We start from the raw sequence: 26,895 nt of genomic DNA on the forward strand, positions 1-26,895 counted from the left end.
CTGTGTATGTGTGTGTGTCTGTGTGTGTGTGTCTGTGTGTGTGTCTGTGTATGTGTGTGTGTCTGTGTATGTGTGTGTGTCTGTGTGTGTCTGTGTGTCTGTGTCTGTGTGTGTCTATGTGTGTGTCTGTATGTGTGTGTCTGTGTGTGTGTCTGTGTGTGTGTCTGTGTATGTGTGTGTGTCTGTGTGTGTATGTGTGTGTCTGTGTGTGTGTGTCTGTGTGTGTGTGTCTGTGTGTGTGTGTCTGTGTCTGTGTGTGTCTATGTGTGTGTCTGTGTGTGTATGTGTGTGTCTGTGTGTGTGTGTCTGTGTGTGTGTGTCTGTGTCTGTGTGTGTCTATGTGTGTGTCTGTATGTGTGTGTCTGTGTGTCTGTGTGTGTGGGGGGTGTGTTTGTGTGTGTGTGTGTGTGTGTGTGTGTGTGTGTGTGTAGTTTACAGATTTTTTCCTTAGTGGCTGCTTTTTTCTTCCAGGAAATTTATCAGACACTACCTTCGACTTCTACTAAATTAGTTCAAACAAAATACAAAGATACTCTTCCTGTGTAGTTCTGTTCTCTCTTCTTCCTCTCCGAGATATTATTTTTAAACACGTAGCACACGCATACAGTGTAAACTCAAAGTCGCATTGTTAGATTTTACCTTTTCTTTTAAACAGTGGCTGCAGTGAACCAGACGCAGCCATCGTGCGGCGGATGCACTGCTGCCGTGGGCGCCATGCACCGTGTTTAACAGATCTTTGGAGTTGAGTGGAGCTCCGAACTCAGTTTCCTGGACTTTCACTTCAAAACACAACGGACAGAGGGAGACCAGCTACCTCACGCCCTGACCACTGTGCTCCCTGGCTCACCCTGCACCTAAGTCGCTATGTCCTTAGAATCTTGCTCCTTCAGAAGTGCATTTTGCCAGCTCCACACAAGAAAGCATTGACACAGACAAAAAGAGAGAAAAAAGGGACGTGGGGGGCAGTGTCACCTCCTTAACAAAGGGACACCTGATAGGAAAAAACTGTTATCAAATCGTCTCTCCACAAAGAAAGAGGATAACAGCTGCAGGGGGACTGGGAAGGGAGGGGAGGAGGGAGGGAGGGAGGAAGGGAGGGAGGGGAATATCAATAATTTCATTCCCCAAACCGTTCTTCTCTGGACTCTGAGCTGAGCACCCCCTTCCTCAGAGGCTCTCCGTACCCGAAAAGGGGTGTTGATTCTGCTGGTGAGGGTGTCGAGGATGTGGACATTCTCGTGTTGGTGCAGTAGGATGAAGCGGAGGAAGATCTCCAAGAGCGCCGGCTCAGAGATGCTGCGCAGGAAGAGGTCCAGGTACGCGGTTGTGGTCATGACCTCCTCCACCGTCACCTGGGCCAATGGCAGAGGAAGCACAGGTGAGCACAGGGCCAATGGCTGAGGGAGCACAGGTGAGCTTCTTCTCAGACTGACAGAGACCCACCCCAACACCCCAACTCAGCACAGGGACACACACTGCCATGAGAACCTTTAGCTGGAGCCAACCACATGTCTATGGTGCATAACACTCGCCCTGCAGCTCGGGAAGGGGAAGGAAGAGGGAAGGCAGCCATATGCTCCGACAGCTCGAGTCAAAACGCAGTTAAACCCTATAAACGTTTTAGTACATACTCGAAAATAGTGCGGGAGAGTATGAAAAGTATTTATATGGTTAATAAAGGATTAATTAGAAAGTTCGGTATAATCTGTCTCATTATTAGTCCTTCAATAAACATTTACTGGGATCCTCTAAGTACAAGGCGCTGTAAACGTAAGAGCATTCTTTACGTTCAGGAGACTAAGCTATGGCAAATTTAATGATAATATAATAAATTGCAAAGGAGAGGGGCAGACATGGAGTGCTGCAGATGTTCTCTCAGATGCGTTTCTGGAGAGCAGCAAGCCAATATTTTCATAAATGAGTACTGCACATAAAGCATTATTTACAAAGTGCTACAAGAACTTACTGCTTAATAGAGCAATGGTGTCTTTTTTATAGTACAAATTAAGATTTTCTACCTATGTGCTTTTCCTATATAGAAAAAAAGTCAGTCTTTCAATGAATCAGACCTGAATTGGATTCTTCACAGAGCTAAGGATTGGAGGCTTAAAGCATCAAAATGCTAGCCTTAGGCATTTGTGTATGGAGGGTTTGTGTGGTTGTGTTTGTGGAGGGGAGAGGTCAATGTCAGGTGTACCCTCTGATCACCATAAACCTTGCAGGTTTTTAATTGGGGGAAGGGTACCTTACTGAGCCCGAAGCCCACTTATCCCACTAGGACGGTGAATGGCCCTTTGGGAATCCCCCATGTCTGCTACCCTAGCCATGAGGTACCGATGCACACCGCGACCTAGCATGTTACATACATGGTAGGGGGCTGAGCTTGGGTCCTCGTGATTGCATGGCCACATCCTCAGCCCCTCAACCTTGATTCTAAGAGCTACTGCATGCTCTCTATTCTCCTAAAAGCAGATGTCGCAGCTGATCTCAGAGGTCATCGCCAGGTTATTAATATCGCTGTTGGGCACAGAAATATCCACCCTCAAATATACTGAAACCAGCCAATGCTCAGCTCATGCTCTGGGCTTCCTTACGCTGCAAACACCTAGCCTCGTCCAGTATACTCCACTCTACACAGAGCAAATGGCAATGCTGTCTGCGTGCATCTCCTCTTTCTAGTTTGTTTTCCTCCCTCCCTCCCTTAAAAGTGTTCATTGTCCAACCCTCTCTCCCCAGCTCTCCTGCTTCCCTCAATCAAGGTGGGTAGGTAGTAGTGTGGTGGGCTGGGGTGGGGGTGAGGGTGGGGTGGGCACTCTAGGATGTGCCAGAGACCTGGGATGAGGGAGGCCCCAGAGAGTCGATGAGGGTGACTCTAGCTGAGACTCCTGGCAGTGGGGGATATAGAGCCTGAAGGGGCCACTGCCTATAGCCAGGCAGGACGCCTAGTAGAGATATAAGGACACCAACCCACCCACAAAACCTTCGACCCAAAATTTGTCCTGCTTACAAGAAGTTCAGGGACAAGATGGAGCAGAGACTGAGAATGGCCAACTAATGACCGGCCCGACTTGAGACCCATCCCATGGGCAAGAGCCAACCCTGACACGGTGAATGATACTGTTATATCTGTAGACAAGAGTTGAGCATAACTGTCCTCTGAGAGGCTCTACCCAAAAGCTGAATGATACATATATAGAGACCCACAGCCAAACCTGGGAATTCTTTTTTTTTTTTTTAAAGATCTATTCATTTATTATATATAAGTACACTGTAGCTGTCCTCAGACACACCAGAAGAGGGCATCGGATCTCTCCACAGATGGTTGTGAGCCACCATGCGGCCGCCGGGAACTGAACTCAGGACCTCTGGAAGAGCAGCCGGGTGCTCCCAACCGCTGAGCCATCTCTCCAGCCCCAAACCTGGGAATTCTTAAAGCTTGGGAAGTCTTAAAGAGTTGGGGGAAGGACTGAGGGACCCGGAAGGGTTAGGGACACCATAAAAAGACAAGCAGAGTCAACTAACCTGGACCCTTGGGGGCTGCCAGAGACTGAACCACCAACAAAGAGCATACATGGGCTGGACCTGGGCTCCACACACATATGCAGCAGATGTGCAGCTTGGTCTTCAAACGCTTCCCCCTGGAGCGGGGTCTGTCCCTAACTCTGTTGCTTACCTATGGATTCTGTTTCCCTAACTGGACTGCATGTCTGGCTGCAGTGGGAGAGGGTGTACCTAGTTCTACATTGACTTAATGTGTCAGGGTAGGCTGGAACGGGGCGGGGTGAGGGGGAGGGGAGAGGGGAGGGGGAGGAGCCGTGTGAGAGGAGACTGGAGGGGCTGTGACCAGGATGTAAAGTGGATTAATTAACTAATCAATTAATTAATTAAAGGGAAGAGTGTTCACTGTCACTGTAATGGTACCAAGGCCACTCCCTTTATACTGCATTTCTCTTTTCCTTTTAATTTTCAGCTTTAAAAACCCACAGACGAGTTTAGACTGCAGATATCCAGAGCTCTGGGATCAGTGTAGATAGGCCATGAACAACCTCACTGTGGATGCAGGCGTGGTGTTCTCGGGTGAGTGGTTTGAGTTACTTTTTATAAGTTATTGGTGCTCAGCTGTGTTCTGGAAAGATGAGTCCAGGTAGGTAAAATATTCCAAATCGGCTGTCTCCTTTCTTTATTCTAATAAATAATGGACTTTATGGTAATGAAGGCCATTTGAATTTACTCTTTCAGAATCTGCTGGAACTCCCACGGGGGCACATCTCTGGAGTGCAAACACCCTCCTTCCTCTTAGCTGTGAGCACACAAGCATTCAGAACAGCACATGACGTCCACTTTAATGGGCTCTCTGTAACCCAAATATAATAAAGGAGGAGGAATCAGAGGAGCATCGACTCTGGGGAAGGAAACTGCACGGAGAAAGTGCACCTCACAAGCTGCCCTGCCTCTGCAGATAGCTGCAATGGCTTGGCGTGTTCTGCGGTTGCATGGGACACAGCTAAAGCTGCCTTGCAATTCACACCCAGTCACCCCACTGCACACAAAGCTAAGCACACAGAGGACCTCCTCTCGGGTGAATGGCAGCTACCCGTCAAGGCCAGCAACTGATGTATACCAGAGTTGAACATAACAGTTCTCCCATATCCTCTGCACCCCAGCTTTGTAAACTGTGGCTGGGACCCCATAAATAAATATGGAGATAGGGAAAAATATGGAATAATAAAGGGATTCTGAATACATAGCCAGCAAAGGAATTTAAAATAAAATCTGTAATCAATCTGAGGTGCTTTTGGCATGACTCACTCTTGTACTCTGAAAGTTCACTGCAGCCTTGGTTTTAAACACTTACCATGGGGATCGTATGCTGTCGTGCCACACAAGGCCAAGAAACTCTGCTCGGATTCTGCACTGGCAATCATTATGAACTGTGGCGATGCTGCTCCGGCCCTTAGGGATGCACCACAGTCTGTCTTAGGAAGGCTGACGGTATTTCCTGTTGTACCCTCAGCGCGTGAGTACGGCACATTTGGACTGCACTGCAGTAGAACGCTTGCTTATGGTAGACTCTGCCATTTGAGTTGTTAACGTGAGGTCCACAGAACTCAGAAAATTTGTTAAACTTTTAATCAGCATTAGGTTAGGATTTCTAACAATTTCTGAAACGATCCTAAGCCACCCTGCCACCACTTTGTGCCATGTATTTATGTGAAGTGGTACTCTCAGAACTGACGATGATAAAATCAAAGCATCAATCAACTCTGAAACACCCTGGAAACGTTCTACATCCTGTGGCATCAAATATTCAGTCAAGAATTAATATTTTATGGAAAAATAAATAGGACCATTCATCAGCATGCAACTTTGATTTCGTATTAATAAATGGCAAAATTATATGTGTGATAAATAATTGTCTTATCTTAATTTATTTTAATATGATTTATTAACATAAGCATTTGATTTGCTTATCTATTTTATATACCTATGGTAGTAAAATGAACTGTCCCCCAACACTTGGTGTCTAGTTGGCAGTGCCACTTAGGCGGCAGAGTCTGACTGGAAGAGTCACTCACTGACAGCAGGCCTTGGAGTTACAGAACCGAGCCCTGACTCTGCCTTCTCTCTTCTTCTTCCTGCAAATGCTATGTGACTGACTCTTCTGCTGCCACACTTCCCACCACGATGGGCTGTGTACCATCCTAACTATAAGCCAAAACAAGCCCATCTCCCCTCTAGCTGTTTCTTGCTGGTTATGTCACTGAGGAAAATAAAGAGTGCGCCTATATCCGGGGTCAGGTAAAACCCGGGCAAAAGGAACTGCGATGAGCAAACATCGAAGAAGTCTTGCTCTACCTGTGTCCTGGAGGCACAGGGAATGGATGCTTTTCCATCTGCCTTTCCTCTTTGCTGTTTCTCTTTTTCGTGTGTGTGTGTGTGTGTGTGTGTGTGTGTGTGTGTGTGTGTGTGTGTGTATGTGTACATGTGTGTGTGTGTATGTGTGTGTGCATGCACAAGTGCCTCTGTGGATGAAATTCTACTCGACCCTGGCCCATTGTCCACCATGCCATCCCTTAGCTTTTGGCCTAGGCCTCCCTGCATGAACCAAGTAAACTCTAATAGTCTTCCTGACTCAGCCTCCCAATTGATGACCTCTAAACTGTAATCCTCCTGCCTCAGTTTCTAAAGCATTACGACCACAGGTGTGTAGATACATTTTTAGTGAGGAGCTCCAAAACTAATGCCACTAACAGCTCTCAGCTTCAAACAAGGGGCCCCACTATGCACATCCCCTTAACTACAACATCAGGGTCAGTTGAAAACCTCAACCCAAAGGATGAAGGCAAAACACCTAAGTGGAAAAGAGTCGGGAGCCAGACCATTCCGGATGGTTAGCTTCCTCAGTACTTTACCAAGCGCTGCCTGCCTGGAATGGCCTGAGAACCCAGAAGCTGCTTTTGCAGCAGCAGCAGCTTCCCCACTGGGTCACATGTGACCTTGCTAAGCTCCAAAACCCAGCGATCAACTCGAAAGGATCCAAGTCCATCCTCAGGGGCCAACATGAAAGGGGTGTGGGGCTGCTATTGTTTACTACTCTTAGGCTGGATAAATGAAAAGATTTTATTTCCTTTTAGAAATCAAAGCTGTCATTAATAAGCTAAGAGGATTTAAGGAAGCACTTGGGGGGCAGCATTTACATAACATGCTATAAATATTAACAGCCCAATCCCATTAAATATCACTTGTAAACTCTTTACAGATTGAGGTCACACTTACCTTAAACTAACACCCCAACGAGGGAGACCTAGCTCCCTTCCTCCAGCTCTTCCCCACTGTATACTTCAGAGCCTTTTATCCCAGAAAATCTTTTTTTGCCCCATTATCATTCTCTCAGAAACTTCTTCTAATCCTCCCAGATAGACAGCGTCCTTAATGAGGATAAGACTAAGAGCCTAAGTGTGATCACTTGAAAGCTAACCATAGCCACAGATGACAGTCACTTCGCCTGAGGAATGCGCAATGGAGCCTTCTGCTAGGGCCCAGCGCAGCATCAGCAGGACACAGAAGTGGCAGTGGTGAAGGACACCCAGCTGGAACTTCAGAAGGGCCTTTTGCCTCAGAAGGTTATCAGTACCCACCTTGTTCTATAAAGGGCGGTGGGCAACTACCAACTCACACAGAAATAGCCAGCTATACCAATCTACTCGTCATTCAAATCAACAATGTCTATACACAGGCGTAGGTCGAGAATGCTATTTCATATTTAGGGTAGGGTAGTAATGACTCAAGAAGCATAGTGAAAACTCAAATCCCACCAGCTCCCTAAAGGTAAGATAAAGGCAGCTGTAAACCTCGGAATGCTCCTGCTCCTGCCACCTAGGCACTCCCCTGCCTGCTCCCAGGCCAAGTGGTAGGACCAAGGCCTGCCTTGGGTACTCAGTTTTGACTAATGTCTAACGTCCTTTGAAGAAATCTTTAGCCACTTCTCCATCTTCCTTTAGGCCTTGTTTGGCTCTTTCTCCATGTCAGCTGTGTTTGCCGGCCCCTTAAAGTTGTGTGTTCTAAAAAATATGTAGCTTGAGACTGGGCGAGTGATTTCAATTGGCTGGTTCCCTAATGGTTTAGACCATTTTCAAATAGAAATGTTAGTGTAGCCTGCATGTAGTAAGGGCAAGTACTGTTCTGTGGAACTTAGGCATACAGGTTTGTTAGAAGTACAGACAATCGCGATACGTTATATGCAGGTGCTTTGCTGGTATACCCTGGAATCACGACATGCCCATGTACAAAAACCTGACTGAGAAGCAAAGCTATCCAACAGACACTGCGTTAACACAGTTCTGACCGGCTGTGCCAGCCCCACCTACCCGCCAGGCTACAAAGAGCTCAGGTCTGCCCCTGGCTTTCTGAACAGGATGGCAACTGAATTTACAGTCCTCCTGGTTCTTTCTTATCTTACTCTAGAAGCATCTTTTTAAAATTTTATTATTATTATTATTATTATTATTATTATTATTATTATTATTATTTCAAGTTTTTCAGAAATGGACCAAATGGGCAGCTTGTTTTCTTTTAAAAAGGAGCTGTATGGATGTCACATTCTATTTCTACAAAGTCAAAACTCTGTCTCAGAAAAAAGAGGCCCAGCCGTCATGCCCACAGTTGCCGCAGCACGTTATCGTGCTGCATAGGAGTGAAATTGAGCAGAGAGACACCTGACCCTCCTGTAATCAGCTCTAGTTGGGTGATTCCATTTGCATCTATATTAGTACCAGAGTCCTTTCCGCAACGGCGGCAGGTTTATATGTGTCTTGAAAAATAAATTTCCCACCTGCTCAGTGTTTCTTTGTGATGCAGTCGCATTGGGCAAACAGATGGATCTTACCTTCTGTCACTCAGGAGGGTGGCAGGCAGTGGGGGTCAGGTGACTATGACATACATCCTCTATAAAGTAGAAGCCAGCTTTCTTTGGTTTTTTCGCTGACGTCAGAGGAGGAAACTAACTAGCTGGTCCCATGGGTCGATGATGAGTACTTCTACCTCATGGTTCTAACCAGTGTGGAGAAACAGGACCAGGAGCAGAAGGGACACTTGCTACATCACAGGAAACAGAAGTGAGCAGGTCTTTCCTGAACCTATTCTGAGCTCCTTGGCTGCTGCCAGAGAAGCAAGCCAATGGCAGCAGGATTGTCCACTGTGGGCAGCCAAGGGCAGCCGCTGGACGGCCCTTCACAGCCACCCCTTCTTCTAAGAACACAGACCACCCAGAAACACACTCAAGCACAAAAGGGAAGACAGATAATCTGGTTCCCACCCCAAACTTCAGCCAAAAATTCAGGACAGAAAGCATTCGATTACTGAAGGTCTGAAAACAGTCTGAGCCGATGAATCCTGCAGGCCCCCTCCTGTCTCCCTTCTGCTCCTCCACCTTAAGGCCATACAGTGTACTAATGCCACTGCCAGAGGCAGGCAGAGAAGGATGGAGGTGACATTCAAATCATTGAGTTACGTATTCCCAAAAATATTTTTGAAAGAAGGAAATGAGAGAGATGGCTACAGTGAGGGCGTCTGCAACATATTCTAAGGAAACTACTTTAAAAATAAAAGCCAGTCTCAGCCTGCTTCTGCCTGCATTTACAGGCATTAAAGATGCCAGCCGGGGCAGCACACTCAGTGGGTAAAGGTGCTTACTCCCAAGCCTGACACCTGACTTTGATCCCAGGAACCCACATGGGAGGAGGAGAGAACTGACTCCTGCAAGTTGTTCTCTGGCCTCCACACTGGGACATGGCATGCCTGTGTGCACAGACACACAAATAATACATATAATAAATGAATGTGCACACACACACACATACACACACACACATATCTGTCTGTATGTGTCTGTGTGTCTGTATAACTTACATTGCCTGGCGGAAGAAGGAAACAGTCCCTGCATGGTGAATACCTCTCCATCTACCCAATGGAAAGTAGGGTTGGGGCACTGAGACACACTCCAGGGGGCAGTGTGGGTCTCTCAAGGCTAGAGGTTCCCTCACTAAGGCAATTCTGGTCTCAGCTGACCCAAACTGGAGGTACACAGATTAACATTGTTCTTTCCGACCACTTCAGTCCACATATACCTTCATTATCTGGGATCTGATCAACCTGTTCTCTACACCCCACTCTGTTTTCAGTGTAGATAAAGGTGGCCTGCTGTGCATACTGCACCGTCATGGATACAGCACCTTCCGGGGTTCCTAACTTCACCCACATTGAAGGAATGGCCAGCCCTCTTCAACAAACATATGTTGAACACATTGAAAATTCAGCACTTAGTGGTGGGGATGGAAAGACAGCCCAAACACTATTCTAAGTGTTGTACACAAAGGCCAGAACACTGGGCAATCTGAGACCGGGACTTAGATCTGAACCAGGAGTTAAGGAGTCATGTGAGCCTCGGAGAGAATGATGGCCAGCCCTGGACAGACAGTGGACTTCAGAAAGAGCACAGAATTTTCAGGTGGGCAGACTCAGGCTCAAACCTAACGTTTTTTACTATATGAACTGCACGGTGCCATTTAATCTCTTCCTCCTCTGTAAAATGGGGGTAGTTATTTGTATTTGAGAATTAAAGACAAATGCACAGATAAGACTAACAGGAAAAGTGACTATCGTTTTCTGAGCTGCGGTGTCCATTTAAAACAATCTAAATGAGGGTATGGTAATCAGGGGTACCGGTTACAGATGAAACAAAATGTGCTTCTCTAAGTGCACTTTAGCAGTGGAGAGAAAGTACAGCAGTTCATACAGAAAGAGAGCTCTTCTGTCTCCCTCCTCTCCTGCTCCCTTGTCAGTACTTTACAGAATTAGGAGGGGGCTGCGACAGAAGAAATCAGGGGACTCTAAATGTATCCTAAGAAACGATGGTCTTACATGGGACACGGGATTCTCTAAAACATTATTTTTTTTTCCTATTTGCCATGGGCATCTATTTACAGATCATTCTAATCCCACAGGACCAGTTAAACAATAATTTAGAGAGAAATAATGTTTTTATTGCCAACAAACAATGGCCGTGTCTTAGAGGCCTCTGCTCACATGAGAGGTGCCCAAGCCATCCTTATAACACCAACATGGTTTTGTTTTTCCCTTGCCCATCATAAACCACAATCCAACCCCCAACTCTCTGAAGAAATTAGCAAAGGGCTAATTTCAAAGCTTCTTATCCGGCACCACATGCATATTATTTATACCCCCTAGCTTCAATGTGATTTACCAGACTATAATTTAATATATGATTCAGTGTAACTAAACTTCATCTAATAGAGTTTGGCTACTGAGGTACTGCAAGCCAAGAATGATGTCACATGCCTGTAATGCTAGCACGTGGGAGGCCAGGGCAGAGGATGTGAGTTCAAAGAGACTAGCCTGGGTTACATAGGAATTTAGGCCAGCCAGTACAGAAAGGAGAAAGGAGGAGGAAGGAGGGAGGGCATACTCCAAATAGTATGTCAGAGTGAACTTCACAGTCTAACTCTGAGGCCAGAATTAGTGAGGAGACCGGGGTGGGAGTAAGTCAAAAGCAAAGACGGGAGAACTGTTCCAAACACAGCGCCCTCCAGCCCTTTCTTGTTTACTAACTGAGAAACACTCTGGATCCTGGACTCAAGTTTACTATTTTCAGCATGAGAAGTGGTAAGAACATCATTGTCCCTCAGCTGCTGAATGTTTCCCGTATATTGAAGGAATCTGCTGAGTATATTATTTTGTGGCTTCCCTGTGATCTTTTGAGAACTGACTCCCTAGAAAGGCAGTTCCTCCAGGAACAGGGTTAAAGAAGAAAGGTAATCTGAGGCTGGACAACAGAGCCAGCAATATGGCTGCTAAGTGTGGCCCAAATGCAACTTTCTTCTTATACCAATCTTCTTCACCTCCATTTTTCCAGATAAATCAGTGTCATTTTCAGTTTTCTTCATATATTTATCCTTCTTCTAGGACTGCCGACTTTCTGCAGAAACACGGACATCTGACCTACTGAGCCAGTTCTCAAAGAACACGGTGCGGTCAAGTGCTCAGAACATACTCAATAGACTGAGATGGGCATGGGGAGATCTGCTATAAAAGAAGAAACAGAAAGAAAGCTTGGCGTCGCGGTGCCTCACTGGTAGGTAGGTTCATCTGCTGATTATCTGAGTAACGGAAAATTTCCATGTATAGTGAATACTACTTCACTGAAAACACAAAGCCTAACTCAGGAGTGATCCACTGGGGAAAAGAGATGCTTCCTCAGGCTTTCCCTCATGTCTATTCCAGATTAACATGACAGCCCTATTTAATCCTGGTAAGGCTGATTCCCAACTCACGGGTGGAAGGGGAATGTCTGGGCTAAGGTCTCAGGCAGCAGACTACAGAAGGCAGGGTCGCATCCTGTGCCTGCACTTTCTCCCCGGACTCTATCTGCCTGCTGGGCTAAGTGCATCATTTTGGGGCAGAATTTTATATTTAGACCAATTTTCCCAGGCACAAAAACTATAACAAAAACAAGCTCTGATAACAAAAGACAAATTTCACTCCTGGCTTATTTTCCATGAACCACAAAGAAATCTCCACACAATGGAGAGACCGAAACCACACACGTGTGTGTCAGAACAAATTCAATAATTCCAGTCATTGTGGTCGTTTTCCTTCCGTCATCCACAAACCTGCTCATCATCTGGCACTGGATAGGCTCAGCAGAGCATCTCATCAGGATGCAAGTCAAACAGAAACAAGGGGCAACATTTCCTACAGGGAGCCAGCATGGGGCAAGAGACAACCAAGGCAAGATAGTAACAAGCAGGCAACACCCCTCGGCTGGGCTCCTCACCCTCCATTTTCTTACAACTCGCCCGAAGATAAACTCACAGGACGTTTTCTGCTGATCAATTTCAAACACTCTCTTGGGATGGTGCATTGGGGAAGAATAAATGATTCACCCCAAACTTCGGAGCAGCTCTTTCCCTCTTGTTTCTGAGGTGACCACCACCCGGCTTCCATGGATAAGGCGGGGGTTTTGTGTAAGTCTTGTTTTGTGTCTTCTGTGTGAGGGAGAGGGAGGCCCTCCGTGCACTCATTGGGATTAAAGAGAGAAATCTAATTTCTCAGTTCAAATCAGAAGTCACTGGAAGTTTAATTTCTTCTCCTACAAAGAGAGCACGGCAGATAGAATGGCACTGCCCGCCTCAGACTCTAAAACAGAACTCTGTGCTCATCTGTGTGGGAAGACAGAAGATACACTTGGTCACCTAACTTCTGTGAGTCTAAAACATGGTAAGACCAGGCAAGAAGACCTGGAGCTGACAGGACAGAATCAGGCACGTCTGGGGGCAATTGTTCAATGGCACCGGCAGGCTTCCTGAGACACCCACCTCTGAGCTGACAGAGCACTCATGTCAGCTATTTGGGAAAGGGCTACCTTGGATAGAGGTAGCTCTCCCCAGCCCATGGTCTGTTTAGCCGATGGTCTGGTCAGAAGAGAGGGTGCTTTTTAATCCTTAAAGATTTGCCTCTGCTTTCTGTGGAGACAGCCCCCTCACCAAGGCATAAAGCCTGGCAAGGAAAGTGTGAGCTCATCTCTCCTTGCAGTGCCGTAGACTGCAGTAGACAACCTGCCCAGGTCTGCCCATGGCTCTGCAGTGCCTGGGTCTCTCCTGTAGCTACAATCACAGAGACTTGTAGCTTCCCATCAAGAGAAACACAATTCACTAATAGCTAAGAAGCTCTGGATTTATGGGAGACACTAGGAAACGTTTTCCCCAAGTTCAGTCCCCTTCCTCAGAAGAAACTCTGACTTTGTAGTTTAAAAACGGGTTTCCTCTGCATCTGGCTGTGGCTACTGCCTGTGTTCTGATCAGGAACATAGTCTATAAATAGAAGCCATGCTAGGAGTGGGAAAGGATCTGGGAAGGGAGGTCTCTGTGATCCACAGCTTAATCTGTGCAAACCAATGCAGGGGTTGCTCTTAAACCAAGGTGATTTGCATTGTAAATGTTAACAGAGATCTCCTCCCCAGCATTTAAGGCACTGCCTGGCACATACTGGGTACTCAAAATAAATGTGCTGAAATAATTAATGAAATGAGTGTTTCATAATAAGAGAAGGGCAGCCAACGCTGACAGCTGATAATAAAGCAGAAGTGGAATGGCTGCTGTGACCCCACCTTCAAGTAATCCTCAGACACATGACATCAGTCCCTCCCCTCAGACGCATGACAGCAGTCCCTCCAAGATTGATTACACCCTGACTCATCGTAAAAAGCACATGGCCCAGCACACGGTGCTCGCCAGGGATAAGCACGGTGTGCATTCTGATATTTATTACTTGCTTCTATTTTAAATGCTAGCCATGACCTATCAAGCTGACTTTATAACTCATTAATGTGTGACTCTTTAAAACATTGTATCTGTATAACATTCCCTACTGAGTTTTCTGCTAACAAATAAGAATCAATACTAATATTTAGTTTCATAAGAATTCTAGAAAAGTTTTAAATTTAATGGAAAGAAAGTAACACAAATAACCAAAATAGCATGTTTAGTTATGACTGCAATTTCTCTATAAAAAATAAACACAATCATCGAGGACCTTAAGAAACACAATGCCACACTACACAACACAATACTACATCACACAGCACACCACCCCACTCATCACACCACACTATGCCACACTGCACTACACTCCACACCACTCCACACAAGTAAAGATGCCGTCGCCCAGCATGTAGGTGCCAGGAGCTGGCTAGCCAGCTCTCGTCTTTCATCTATCCCAGCTCCTGGTGTTGGGTCATCCTGGCAGAGAGCTATCTGCTCCTCTTCTAGCCCCCATACAAGCTGTTGTCCTCTTGAGGAACCTAGTTTATAATGGCTTGCCCTGGTGACTAAGTACTGTGGTAACTGCCCTTGAGGTTTACTGATCAGAGAATACAAGTGAGCTTTCTTTCTGAGCTGAGATCCTCTGAGGGACGCTGGGTAACGACTTAAGGTAGCATTGTGGGGTAGTATAAGATGGCGTGCAGTGAGAAGACACTTGCATTTAATGCTTAGTATCTGGGGCCCCGGGCAGGCCAAGACACTTTTGTTGTCTCAGTAGCTACAGGTATAGCACAAGCTCACACACCCGTAAATCCTCCACAGTGCATTCACACACACAATACAAGAAGGGCAGCAGTGAGGTATGGCAGAAGCGTCCATGTAGAGCATTTTGCCATAGAACTGGACAAAACCGTAGCTGTTAGGCTCTGTAAGATAACAGAAACATACCTTGAAAGGCTCACTGGACCATTTAATGCAATCATTGAGCTTCCCACTAACTCTTCGAGGGCTAATCTAAGGCCGTATATCTGACAGACGGCCTACAACCAGGAAGAAGCCTTGTTTCTCCCACAACCATTCTTTTTTTTAAAATGAATTCTTTTTTTTTTTTTTGGTTCTTTTTTTTTCCAGAGCTGGGGACCGAACCCAGGGCCTTGCGCTTCCTAGGTAAGCGCTCTACCACTGAGCTAAATCCCCAACCCTTCCCACAACCATTCTTAGCTGTAAAACACTGATGTTGACCTAGAGAACCATGACCTTGGTTCTAAAATCCTGACACCCTCTGACTTGGAGCTAATGTGAATTGTGTGTCTCAAGTGTCTCACTTCCTAGCATAAGAAATACAACCAGTGCGGTAAAAAGGATGCCACTGTTCCTCTGATACATTTGCTCTGCCAATTGTGAATCGATCACGTGAACTGCATATACACAAGTGAAGATACACAGAAGGACAAAACGTGTCTGCAGGCCCTAACACACTGGCCGACGAAGCCCATACAATGACAGAGGTGCTGAGCCCTGGCCTTGATCGCACATGACAGCTCAGAGGCGGTTTACAGATGACAGAAATCAATGTGTGCTCAAGTGCAAAGCTTGTCTCAGTGTGGAGCTTGTTCTGGGACTTAAATAAATGCACTCTGGGTGGACAGGCAGGAAGTAAAAGGGACAACCCAGCAGGAGTATGGGAACAAGAGCAGACCCTGCAGAGGGTGACAGGCTGCATGCGGCCAGGTTAGACGCAGTCTGCAAAGCCAGGCAAAGGGGTCCAAATGGTCTTCTGAGGGTAACAGGGCACATTCTTTGGAATGGAGAAACCTATAATAGCCATTTTTTTTATAACCTAGTTAGATGTATGGGAGATAAGGCTTTTGGAGCCTGGGCACAGGAGAGTGAAGCCTGTGTCTGTCCACCACTCATGATCTGCAGAGGGCTTTGCCTGCCTCTTCCAGCCTTTCTCCCCAGGAGGTGATGAGAGACTGAGTCCACCTCTTCTCCTCTTCTCTCCGGAGGCCAGTGTTCTGGCAGGAAGCACACATTTGTCTGTGCTCCTCCTACCACAGCTTCTATGGCTAATCTAATTCTGAGGTCCAACACTAGAAAATGTCATCTACAAGAAGCCCTACTCTCCAGCGTAAGTTTTACAAGTAATGAAGATGCTACCTGGTAATCCACCTGCCTGAGTGGTCTTTTTCCTATTTCCCACTATCTCAGAACACAGGTAAGGAAAACTCAGATTATATGGACTTTTCTGGAACTTTATTTCAGATTGCTTTGGCAGTGAGCTCCGTTTATACTGATTCATGAAGATGCTTTTTACTGTCAGGCTGAACACATCGGTGAAGTGGCACTGTCCTCCACATACTGCTAAATCATGGCAAATGACAGCAGCAAGACAAACTCCCAACAGCACCCAGGCAATCCCAACGTGGAGTCCATACAGAACCCTAAACTGATGGGTGTCGTACTGGGGCCCTCACCACCCTTAGTCACCCACACTGGCTCAACATTCATGGATGCTAAATGCCACCCTGACACCATGGCACCAGGTAAGACATGTCAAAACAAACACTAAAAGTCATATCTCTCTCATTGTTTAAATAGAAATCTATATTCCATATCCTCTGAATTAGCAGCCGAATGTGCACAAAAAAATGAGTGAACGATAAAATTAATTCTCCTACGGAGGAGTGTAGTTTAATATAAAATGTCCCCTGAAGGCTCTATGTGTTGATATCCCAGCTGATGGCACTTTTAAGAGATAACTGGATCATGTGCGCTAACTAACTTCACCAGTGAACTCACCCATGAGTTAATCCACTGAGATGTTCATAGGTGAACAGGGCTGGATGGAGGAAGTAGGTCACCGGAGGCGGGAAGTAGGTCACCAGAGGCAGGAAGTAGGTCACCGGAGGCAGGAGGTAGGTCACCAGAGACAGGAAGTAGGTCACCGGAGGCACGAAGGGTATATCTTTGAAATTATTTATTTACTTATGTGTATGACTGTTTTGCCAGCACATTACATGTTTACCATGTGCATGCCTGGTGCCCATGGAGGCCAGAAGAGGACATCAGATGCCCAGGAACTGGCATTGTAGATGACGAGCTGTCATGTGGGTACTGGGAACTGGGCCTGGGTTGAAACAGTCTGAACCACCGAGACATCTCTCCAGACCCCGAGGGTATATCTTATTCTCAGATCCTGCCTGCCGTCCACACTCCTCTGCCCCATCTGTTTCTTCCCCTCAGCCACATGCTTCCCACCCAGATGTTCCACCTCACTAAGGGCTAAGAGTCAATGGAGCCCTGTGACATGGACTAAAACTGTGAAGACAATATAACCCCTTCCCCACTTGGGCTGAATCTCAGGCGTTCTGTCACAGTGCTGAGAGTGACTAATGCAGGTAACTGCATGTGAGGGGCCGATGTGTGATGGAACTGAGGTTGGTCACATGCGTGCTATGTGGGGAGGGACAACCTGAGAACACCTTTCCCGGGACCTCTGTCAACACCTCTTTGTCATCCCCACTAGACGACAACTACATACAGGCCATGAAGCTGCTATTTCCAAAAGAAGAAAGGAATGCTGTTAATTATAATCTTCATTAATTATATATGATTTGTGATGGCTCCCCAAATGACTACTCTTCACAGAGTCCTAGCTTTTTGTCAACAATGTGTTAGGTACTTGACACACATTATTGGGGCTAATTCTCCTTGGTCCTTTAAGATAATTAACAGAAAAACTAAGGCTCAAAAAAATTGCCCAAAAAACACACAAGAAATGAAAGAGAGCAGATTCAAGCCAATGTTCCATGTTCTTTCTATTACTTGAAAGGATGCCAGGGCAACACTGTAGGCGGCAGTCTTCTGAGATCCTTCAGAACTGGGCCTTTGCATCAACTGCTTGGACCAGCTAGGTGAACAAGATCCTCTTCGGAAAGGGGGTATATTACCACACCCCAAAGGACTTGTGCTACTCCCTGATGTCTCGTCATTCCACAGACATTCCACATCTTCTAGCCAACTCAAATCAAGATTTTCCCCCCAGGCCAAAGAAAACAGCTCCAAGTGTCATGCCAGGCCCCTATTCCAGAAACTTCTTCCAAGAACTGGTTGGGTATACTTCCTTTAAATCCATAGGTAAAGGTGAAATCTAATACTGAACCAATAGAAAGACCAAACACTTCTGGAAAAACACCTACATCCCTGCAGTCACTGGACTGGACCCACAGTATCAAATGAGCGCTCTCACATGAGGGCATTTTCAAGGCCACCATACTGAAACTGGCACTCAGAACCTGATTTTGCTAACAGACAGTGGCTCCTCACTTTTCCCCATGAGGTAACTGCAGAGAGGATGAGCGCCTGGCACCTCTGCTTTCTATTCCCGTCTGCACTCAGTGGACATCACAGAGGTAAGCAATCGCCCTTAAACTTCCCTCGTGCATTACCTTCAACTCTGGGAAGGACAAAGCTTCCAAGGACAATCAGAAGGAGGCCAATAAACTATGATGCAAGGCTGCACCTTAGCATTAACAGCTTAGCAACCTAAAAAGTACTGTAGGATATTAGAACAGAATAGACAGGGCTGAGGCCAAAGATAGGCGACATACTGATACTACTCCATTTTGTCAAGCCCTTGCCCTCTACTTAAACCTAAACCTCATGTTGACACTCTAACTTGGGGACACTAAACCTCCCTGCTCCCAATGTATCAATGTATCTAACAAACCTTCTTTCTCTGGGGACAGATGACTGAACTTGACTTGTGGGGCTACCAGAGCCCAGGCTTTCACCCTAAACACCTGGGTAACAACTTAGCGGTGGTTCTCAGTCTCAGTTCCTCTTTGAATCTCCTGAAAGACACCTTGCTTAGGACCCATCCTGACCTAGTTAACTCAGCCTGTCTGTGAGTCTAGCCTTCTGCTGAGATAGCGTCCCTGCTAGGCCACCGTCCTCCTGATTCTGGTTGTCACCTTCACCACTAGAATGTCACATGGTCTGTCTGACTTTCAAGTCCCTAACACCTCCCAGACACTGCCATACCAGTGAAGACACTTCTCCTGGTAAGTGGGTGAAGAGCTGTAGAAACCTGATTTTTGCTGAGCTGTAACTCTTACTATAAAGATGACTAAGCATTCTTTTCAAGGAACAGTCCAGTGCAAGAGGCTGGAAATCCCCTCCAATCACAGGGAAAGTTGGTGCTGGGAAACCTGGCCCTGTCTTGGCCATTCAGTCTTCAAGTGGTCTGCAGAGGGATGCTGCCTTCTACCTCCTGCCACTCAAAACGAATCTTCCCCAGAGCTTGTGAAAAGACTAACTCGACTGAAGGACAACAAAGGCACAATTTGGAGGCTTCCAAAAACGAGAATACGGTATAGCCCTGAACAATTGTCCAAAAGAGCCATGAGGGAATTCCTGGGAAGAACAAGACTTAACTGATTCCCAGCAGTGTTGAGAAGGCACTTTATAGAGTTGCTGAGTCAATGACTGAAAACCTCCCTCGGAGAGAGCAAACCTGGTTGCTGCCAATCCTCCAGCCTCACCTCTTCCCCACCACAGCAGCATGGGCAGTGCAGGGGCTTATTCAGCACAGTGGGACACAAAGTGACCCAGTGGCATCCTGGGCTGTAAACACCACAAATAAAGGAGAAGGGTGGAGATTCATGAGCTAAAACTGCTCCTTTCTTCTCTTTGGGGGAAGGCCACCAACACCTTCACCCCAAGAGCCTCTTCTTGGTTCCACTAGGTGGCGCAAACCCTCCTTTTAGAGAAAGGGACTTTGAACCCGAGCAACATCTGCATTGTGCCAGAGCCTGGCTAAGGTTCTGTTCTCCACAGACATCTATCTTGTGTTTAACAAAAGGATGGAAGGTTTTCTCTAAATTCAGCTTTGGGAACTCAGAAGTAAACTTATGTCACGGCAGGACTCATGGATCTAAGATTTATTTAAAATAAAATAAAATAAAAACTAATACAAGGAGACAGACAGCACTGGGGAGTAGGGTCTGGTTCAGCTTGGTCGGTAACATTTGTGTAAACATGGCCAAGTCAACTCACTTCTCAGGTCTTCAATGCCTTTGACTGAGAAATAAGGAATACATAATCTATACTTACGTCTACTAGTAATTCTGCAAGTGTTCATAACACGCTACGTTTCTATTTCTAATTTATTGTGTAATTCATCAGATCTGATAGGACTTTAAGCACAGAGGAGGAGTCATGAAATCCATACACTTCGTTTCTTTGTTTTGTAGTGCTGAGAATGGACGCCGGGCTGGACCCATGCTCGGCAAGCTCTACCACTGAGTTATAGCCCCAGCACACTGCTTCCTTAATGCTGTGTGACAGGGCTTCGCAATGTTGTCCAAGCTGGATGTGAACTCACTCTGTGACCCAGGCTAGCCTTGAACTTGCAATCCCACTACCTCAACAATTTCTCAAGCAGGTGGGAGCACGGGTCTGTGGCACAGGGCCCAGGACTCTCTAATTAGATTAAAAACTGAGATCTTATTAATTCGTTTACTAAAAAGTACTCCCAGAATACCTAGGCACCGAGCGCTGCACCACGTAGCCAGATGAGAAGACGAGAGATAAGCAGGGGTTCTGCCACACTGTTCCTCTAGAAAATAGAACTCTACTGGACTCCAGAGGTCTAACCTCCTGGATTCTCTCACACAGAAAGAACCTGCACGGTTAAATCTACTGTACATTGAGAGTCACCCATCCAAAATGCATCCTGTGGTTTCAGAGCATTCAGGGCTTGGGGATTAGAGATCTATGATTTAATATAAACTATGGTTATATTAAAGCATTTGACATAAATGTAAATACCACAGGGTTTGTTTAGATAGTTTATATCTTGACAAACAACCATGGCAACAGCATGCTGCCAATTTCCTTTCACTTGGTATTTTACACTCACTCCAAGCCCAGCACAGTAAAGTTCACCTTAAACAAATTCATTTCTACATGGAGAGAACATGTTCCAAACACGATTCTTCAACATCACTGCTTCTTTAGTAATATTATAAATATCTTTGTCCTTCTCTCTTTAAAACTTATATCTTCCCTTACATTTTTAAAGAAATACCTGTCCTAAACCTGGTTTCCTTTTGGATTTGGATGTGCACAGTTAAAGAGTTATCATCTCACAACGAATCCCAATCACCTGTATAAACAAATGTGCCTAACTCTTTACTCTCTACCTTAATTCCATTTATTTGGGACAGTTTTGTTTATTTATGTTAAGCTCATCACTAGACAAAGCATTATATGGACAAGGATAGGACACTCTAAGACACTACGTAGTTGGTCCAAGGTGACACCACCATTGATCCTACGGTCACGAATGACAATAATTGAATCAGTTTACCACCATTTGGTAAACATGAAAGATGAGCAGAAAGAGTCAGCTTTCCAGACCCTGAATAGCACAGCTAATCTCAGCTGCAGGTGTGCCGTGGGCCTTGGATGGAGCTGTCGGAACTACAAGATACTGAGCAATACGGTTCTCAATTAGTCTGGAACTCGGCAACAAGACCTTAGCCATTAATTACACGACTTTCTGTTTTTGAAAAGAAGCAAATGTTCCAACAGCTCTGATTACCACCATTTCCATATCCCCAGAGGCCTCCCCAATAAACATTAATCATCTTTATATGTTTGCAGTTGGCTCGCACGTGCTAATGGAGGCCACAGAATGGACTGCTAAGTTTTTCTATATTGCTAAAGGGAAGCCCGTGCTTGGATGTGGGTCTGCACATCTGTGTGCATCATCTTTGCACACAATCGCCTGCAAACTCAGACGTGGAAAGGAGCAGTGATCGTGACAACCGAAGTCTGCCAGCGCCATGCCTTCCATTGCAGAGTCGCATTGAGAGAAGCACGCATTTCCCCCTCCCCGCAGCACCACAGCAGTCTGGCGGGGATGGGTCTGTGGTGGAAAGGTGGAAACCCTATCACATTCTGATGTACAGGTAACATTGGTGAGTACCACCACTGTCACCCTTGGCTGATGCCATCTGCATTTGAGAGGAGTGTCCCTGGTACTGAGAACACGGCCCACAGACCTAAACAGTGCCACACAGCAGAGCAGAGTAGACATTGCACAGTGAGTAGTGGAACTTGTCACCATCCTCACAATGGTCAGGACCTTCAGTACAACAAATGCACACGTTGGAGAAGAAACACCTTTATGGAGCCAACCATCTCTTTCTACTACACACCTTCAGGTAGCAGTAGTAGTAGTAGTAGTAGTAGTAGTAGTAGTAGTAGTAGTAGTAGTAGTAGTAGTAGTTTTTGATTAGCAGTACTGTGTCCTCAAATGAAAGAGTACTTTGACCTGAGCCCTTACCCACTCCCACAATTCATTTCTCAAATCACTGTCATCTTATTGTCTGATGTTCTCCATAACCTTGGGGAGTGAGGCATGAGAGTATGGTTAGAAATGACAAAACTGGATCTGTCACTGAGTTAAAACCCTGGAGGCTCCACATGAGACTAAAGCCCGATGTTTGGTTACTGTCTCATCACTGTGGTAAGACACCGTGTGGTAAGACACCGACAAAGCAGCTCCAGGGAGGAAGGTGTATTCTGGCTCACGACCAAAGTTCAGTTTATCGCACCAAGGGAGTCAAGGCAGCAGGAGCTTAAAGCAGCTGCTCATGGCATACCCACAATCAGAGGGCAGAGAGCAATGGATGTTCCATGCTCAGCTCCATTCCTCCACACTGCAGGATCTCAGTCAGGGAAAAGTGCTGCCAACAGTAAACACCACCACACACACAAACACACACACACACACACACACACACACACACACTCATCACACACCACACACACACATACCACACACACACACACCACACACCGCACACACACACACCACCACCACACACACACACCACACACACCACCACCACACACACCACACACACACTAACCACACACACACACCACCACCACCTACACACACACACACACCACACACCACACACACACACACCACCACCACACACACATACACCACACACACACACTCTACCACCACACACACACACCACACACAAACACTCTACCACCACACACACACACACCACACACACACACACCACCACCACCTCCACACACACACACACCACACACACTCTACCGCCACACACACTCTACCACCACACACATACACACCACCACCACCTACACACACACCACACACACACACACACACACCACCACCACCACACACACACATACACACAAACACACACACACCACCACACACACACACACTCTACCACCACACACACACCACATACGCACACCACACACACACACCACCACCACACACACACCACACACACACACACACCACACACACACACCACCACCACACACACATACACCACACACACCACCACCACCTCCACACACACCACACACACACACTCTACTACCACAAACACACACACACCACACACACACACTCTACCACCACACACACACACCACCACTACCACCACACACACACATACACACAAACACACACACACACCACACACACACACACCACACACACACACCACCACCACCTCCACACACACATCACACACACACACTCTACCACCACACACACACACACCACACACACACCACACACACACCACACACACCACCACCACACACACCACACACACACTAACCACACACACACACCACCACCACACACACACACCACACACACACACACCACACACACACACCACCACCACACACACATACACCACACACACCACCACCACCTCCACACACACCACACACACACACACTCTACTACCACAAACACACACACACCACACACACACACTCTACCACCACACACACACACCACCACTACCACCACACACACACATACACACAAACACACACACACACCACACACACACACACCACACACACACCACACACACACACACCACACACACACACCACCACCACCTCCACACACACACCACACACACACACTCTACCACCACACACACACACACACCACACACACACCACACACACACCACACACACCACACACACACCACACACACACACCACACACACACACCACCACCACCTACACACACACCACACACACACACCACACACCACACACACACACCACCACCACCTCCACACACACACCACACACACACTCTACCAACACACACACCACACACACACACACCACACACACACACACTCTACCACCACACACACACTCTACCACCACACACACACACTCTACCACCACACACACACACACACCAACACACACACACACATACACACACACCACATAACACACACACATGCCACATACACACACCACACCACACACAAACACACACACACACACACCACACACCACACCACACACACACACACACACACACACACACACACTTCAATTAACAAAATTAAGACAATCTCCCACAGGCAGCCCAAAGGCACATCTAGGTGATCCAGTGCTCTTCCAAGTGTGGCCCTTGAAGAGCCTAGGTAGTGGCTGGGGTTCAAACTCTCAGACTTCCTCTCTCCTGTCAAATCAGAGCCCCCAAAGATTCATTCAAGAGACCCAATGTAACTGGTTTGTCCAAGAATACCTGCTTTTGAAAATCAGAATAAACAGAATGGCAGATCTAGAACAGCTGAATTGATACCATAGCTCATAAGAACCAGGAGAGGAGGAAGCCTAAGGCTTTCCACCAAAAGCATTGTAAGAAATATGAAGTATACTGTCTAGACTCAGACTGTCATACTGGCTGAAATGGGACAAGAGTTACCAGGTGGCAGTACCACACCACGTGACAATGTCTTAGTTTAGAGAGCTGGTTGGTTGGTTACCTTCATGAATAATGACAGGTGTATGTGCTTAGTGCTAAGTATCAGTGACAATAATAATTACTTCAAATATAATATCTATTCATTCTTCACAGAATCCCACAGAGGCAAGTATCATTTTGTATAAACACATGGGTGAGGACACTGTCACAATCACAGAGCTGATTAAAGCAGCCAGGGACCAGATTGCAAACCAAAGCCTCACTAATCCCAAAACCCATTTTGAGGTACATTTTTATGTGAATCTATCTTGCTTCCATAAACTCTATTACCTGAATATGATATCCTAAGTGAATGCATTAGATATACATATTCATGGTTTTCAATTAATAAATCAGGCATTTCCAAGAACAAAGTCTCTTATATTTGTCAGTCAGCTCTTGTAGGTCTATTCAGATAGCTGGACAGAGTCATTATTTGGTCTGTCCATGGTTACCTTGCTGACTATGAGTTCCTCAGGGCCTTACTTGCCTGAATTCACTGATCAACCTTGGTAATTTTTACAACAGGGCCCTCCACTTTCACAAGACTGTTTAAGACAGAGCAACCATGATGCTACTGTTAATTGTCAACTTGGCAGAACCTAGAATCACTAGGAAGAGAGGCCTAGGAGTTCCTGTGAGGGATTATCCTGGATATGTTAATTAATGTGGGAAGGGCCTTTAGTTTGGAGCAGGGACCACTCCTCTGGCAAGGGAGCTAGCCAGAGCTATCCCAGAAGCTAGCTCTGAGACAATAGTAGTAACTTCTTCAAAGAACCAACTTGTTTCCTTGGGTTGCTTCTGGGTCTGCCTTTGCCTCACACCACACTAGAGGCCACTGTGAGCAGCAAGTTCACTCTTGGGACAGAATTTTCACTCAAGTAAAAAGGGGGCTGGAGGGTATTAAAAAAAATTAGACCTTGACATTATTACAGGAAAATAAGTAAGTAACTAGCAAAAATAAGACAATATTCAGGGCCCTTTAGTAATTGAAAACTTTGGTCACTAATACAGACAATGGATTTTATAGAGCAAATCACTGAAATACATAAGTAAAACTATAAAAATGTAAAAAAGCAGCAAAACCACCATGCTAAAACTTCCAGTGTGGTTCACTGCAGAGCCAGTCTCATTGGGTGACCAATTAACTGAACGGAAGGTACACAAGGCATAGCAGAGAACTACTAAGATTAAACGAAAACCCCGGGCTGCCACAGCCAGCATGCTACACTAATCCATGCTTTGAGTCACTGGTGATACGGTGGTGAGCACAGCTGCTTCCGGTTCCATGCCTGGACTCCTTTCTTTCTGTACTGAAGGCTTTTTTTTTTTTTTCAGTGAAATTCCCCAACGTCATTGGAAACCAGACTCAAAATGTCAAAATGTTTTCCATCAAGAAGAGATGACGGCAAAAGGACCCAGAGAGGCAAAAGGACCCAGAGCACAGGCAGAAGCAAGTGTTCCAGAAGAGCAGGCAGGGGACCTGTCCACCCTCTGCCACCTTAGCCCTCTCTTCTGTCTTCCAGACCAGGAAACACAGGAGTGGGGCAGGGATGAATGATGCTGAGATCGCAGCTGCTCTGCTCTCTCCTCCTTAGACACATCGGGCTGCTCCTCCTGTAAGCTCGGCACCCAACCACAGCCCATTAATATTTTATAATGATGATAATTTGAAGATGTTATTTAGTTGTTTAAAAAGTCTCCAGTCACAACTTCCACTCGGCATAAAGGTCGAGTGTATGCTGATCCAGGAGAGCCAAACTGGGCTGTACTAAAGTCCTTGTCCCACCCCACCTACAAAGCTCATGACTGGTGAAGTGGGCAACTCCCTTGTGGCTGTACCCAGCCTCTTGAAATTCCCATCTTTTCAATCACCCCAAAACTGCCATCCATCGACTTAAGTCAATAAGCCATGAATTATTGAGCTTGTAGGATGCAGATTATGAATATGTATGTGTGTGTTTAGAAGGCAAGATTGCAAAACAAATGGGCCCCACAGTGCTCATAGGAAGCCAACACACATGCCCTTAAGGAAATGTCTAAAATTAATTCTACCCATGTATATTGTTCAAGCACAGTTTCAGCACACAGAAGATGGTGGAAACTCTTTTTTTTTTCCTAGTGGATTTCTTGTTTCTATTTTCCAAGCACACTTACAGGAAATGAAATATAGCCGGCTGCTCT

The 26,895-nt window shown here is 46.2% G+C and overlaps 1 protein-coding gene across 3 annotated transcripts in view; it reads right to left on the reverse strand.

The window, feature by feature from the left end:
- The window catches only part of Fhip1a (FHF complex subunit HOOK interacting protein 1A), a 170,263-nt gene that overhangs the window by 28,296 nt on the left and 115,072 nt on the right, over nucleotides 1–26,895 (reverse strand). For 2 of the 3 annotated variants that reach the window (XM_039102756.2, XM_039102754.2), the window contains one exon: nucleotides 1,185–1,352. In XM_039102756.2, coding sequence (XP_038958684.1) covers nucleotides 1,185–1,352 — 168 coding nt within the window. 3 annotated transcript variants of the gene reach the window in all.

The sequence above is a fragment of the Rattus norvegicus genome, chromosome 2, assembly GCF_036323735.1.
Source record: "Rattus norvegicus strain BN/NHsdMcwi chromosome 2, GRCr8, whole genome shotgun sequence".
Lineage (NCBI taxonomy): Eukaryota > Metazoa > Chordata > Mammalia > Rodentia > Muridae > Rattus > Rattus norvegicus.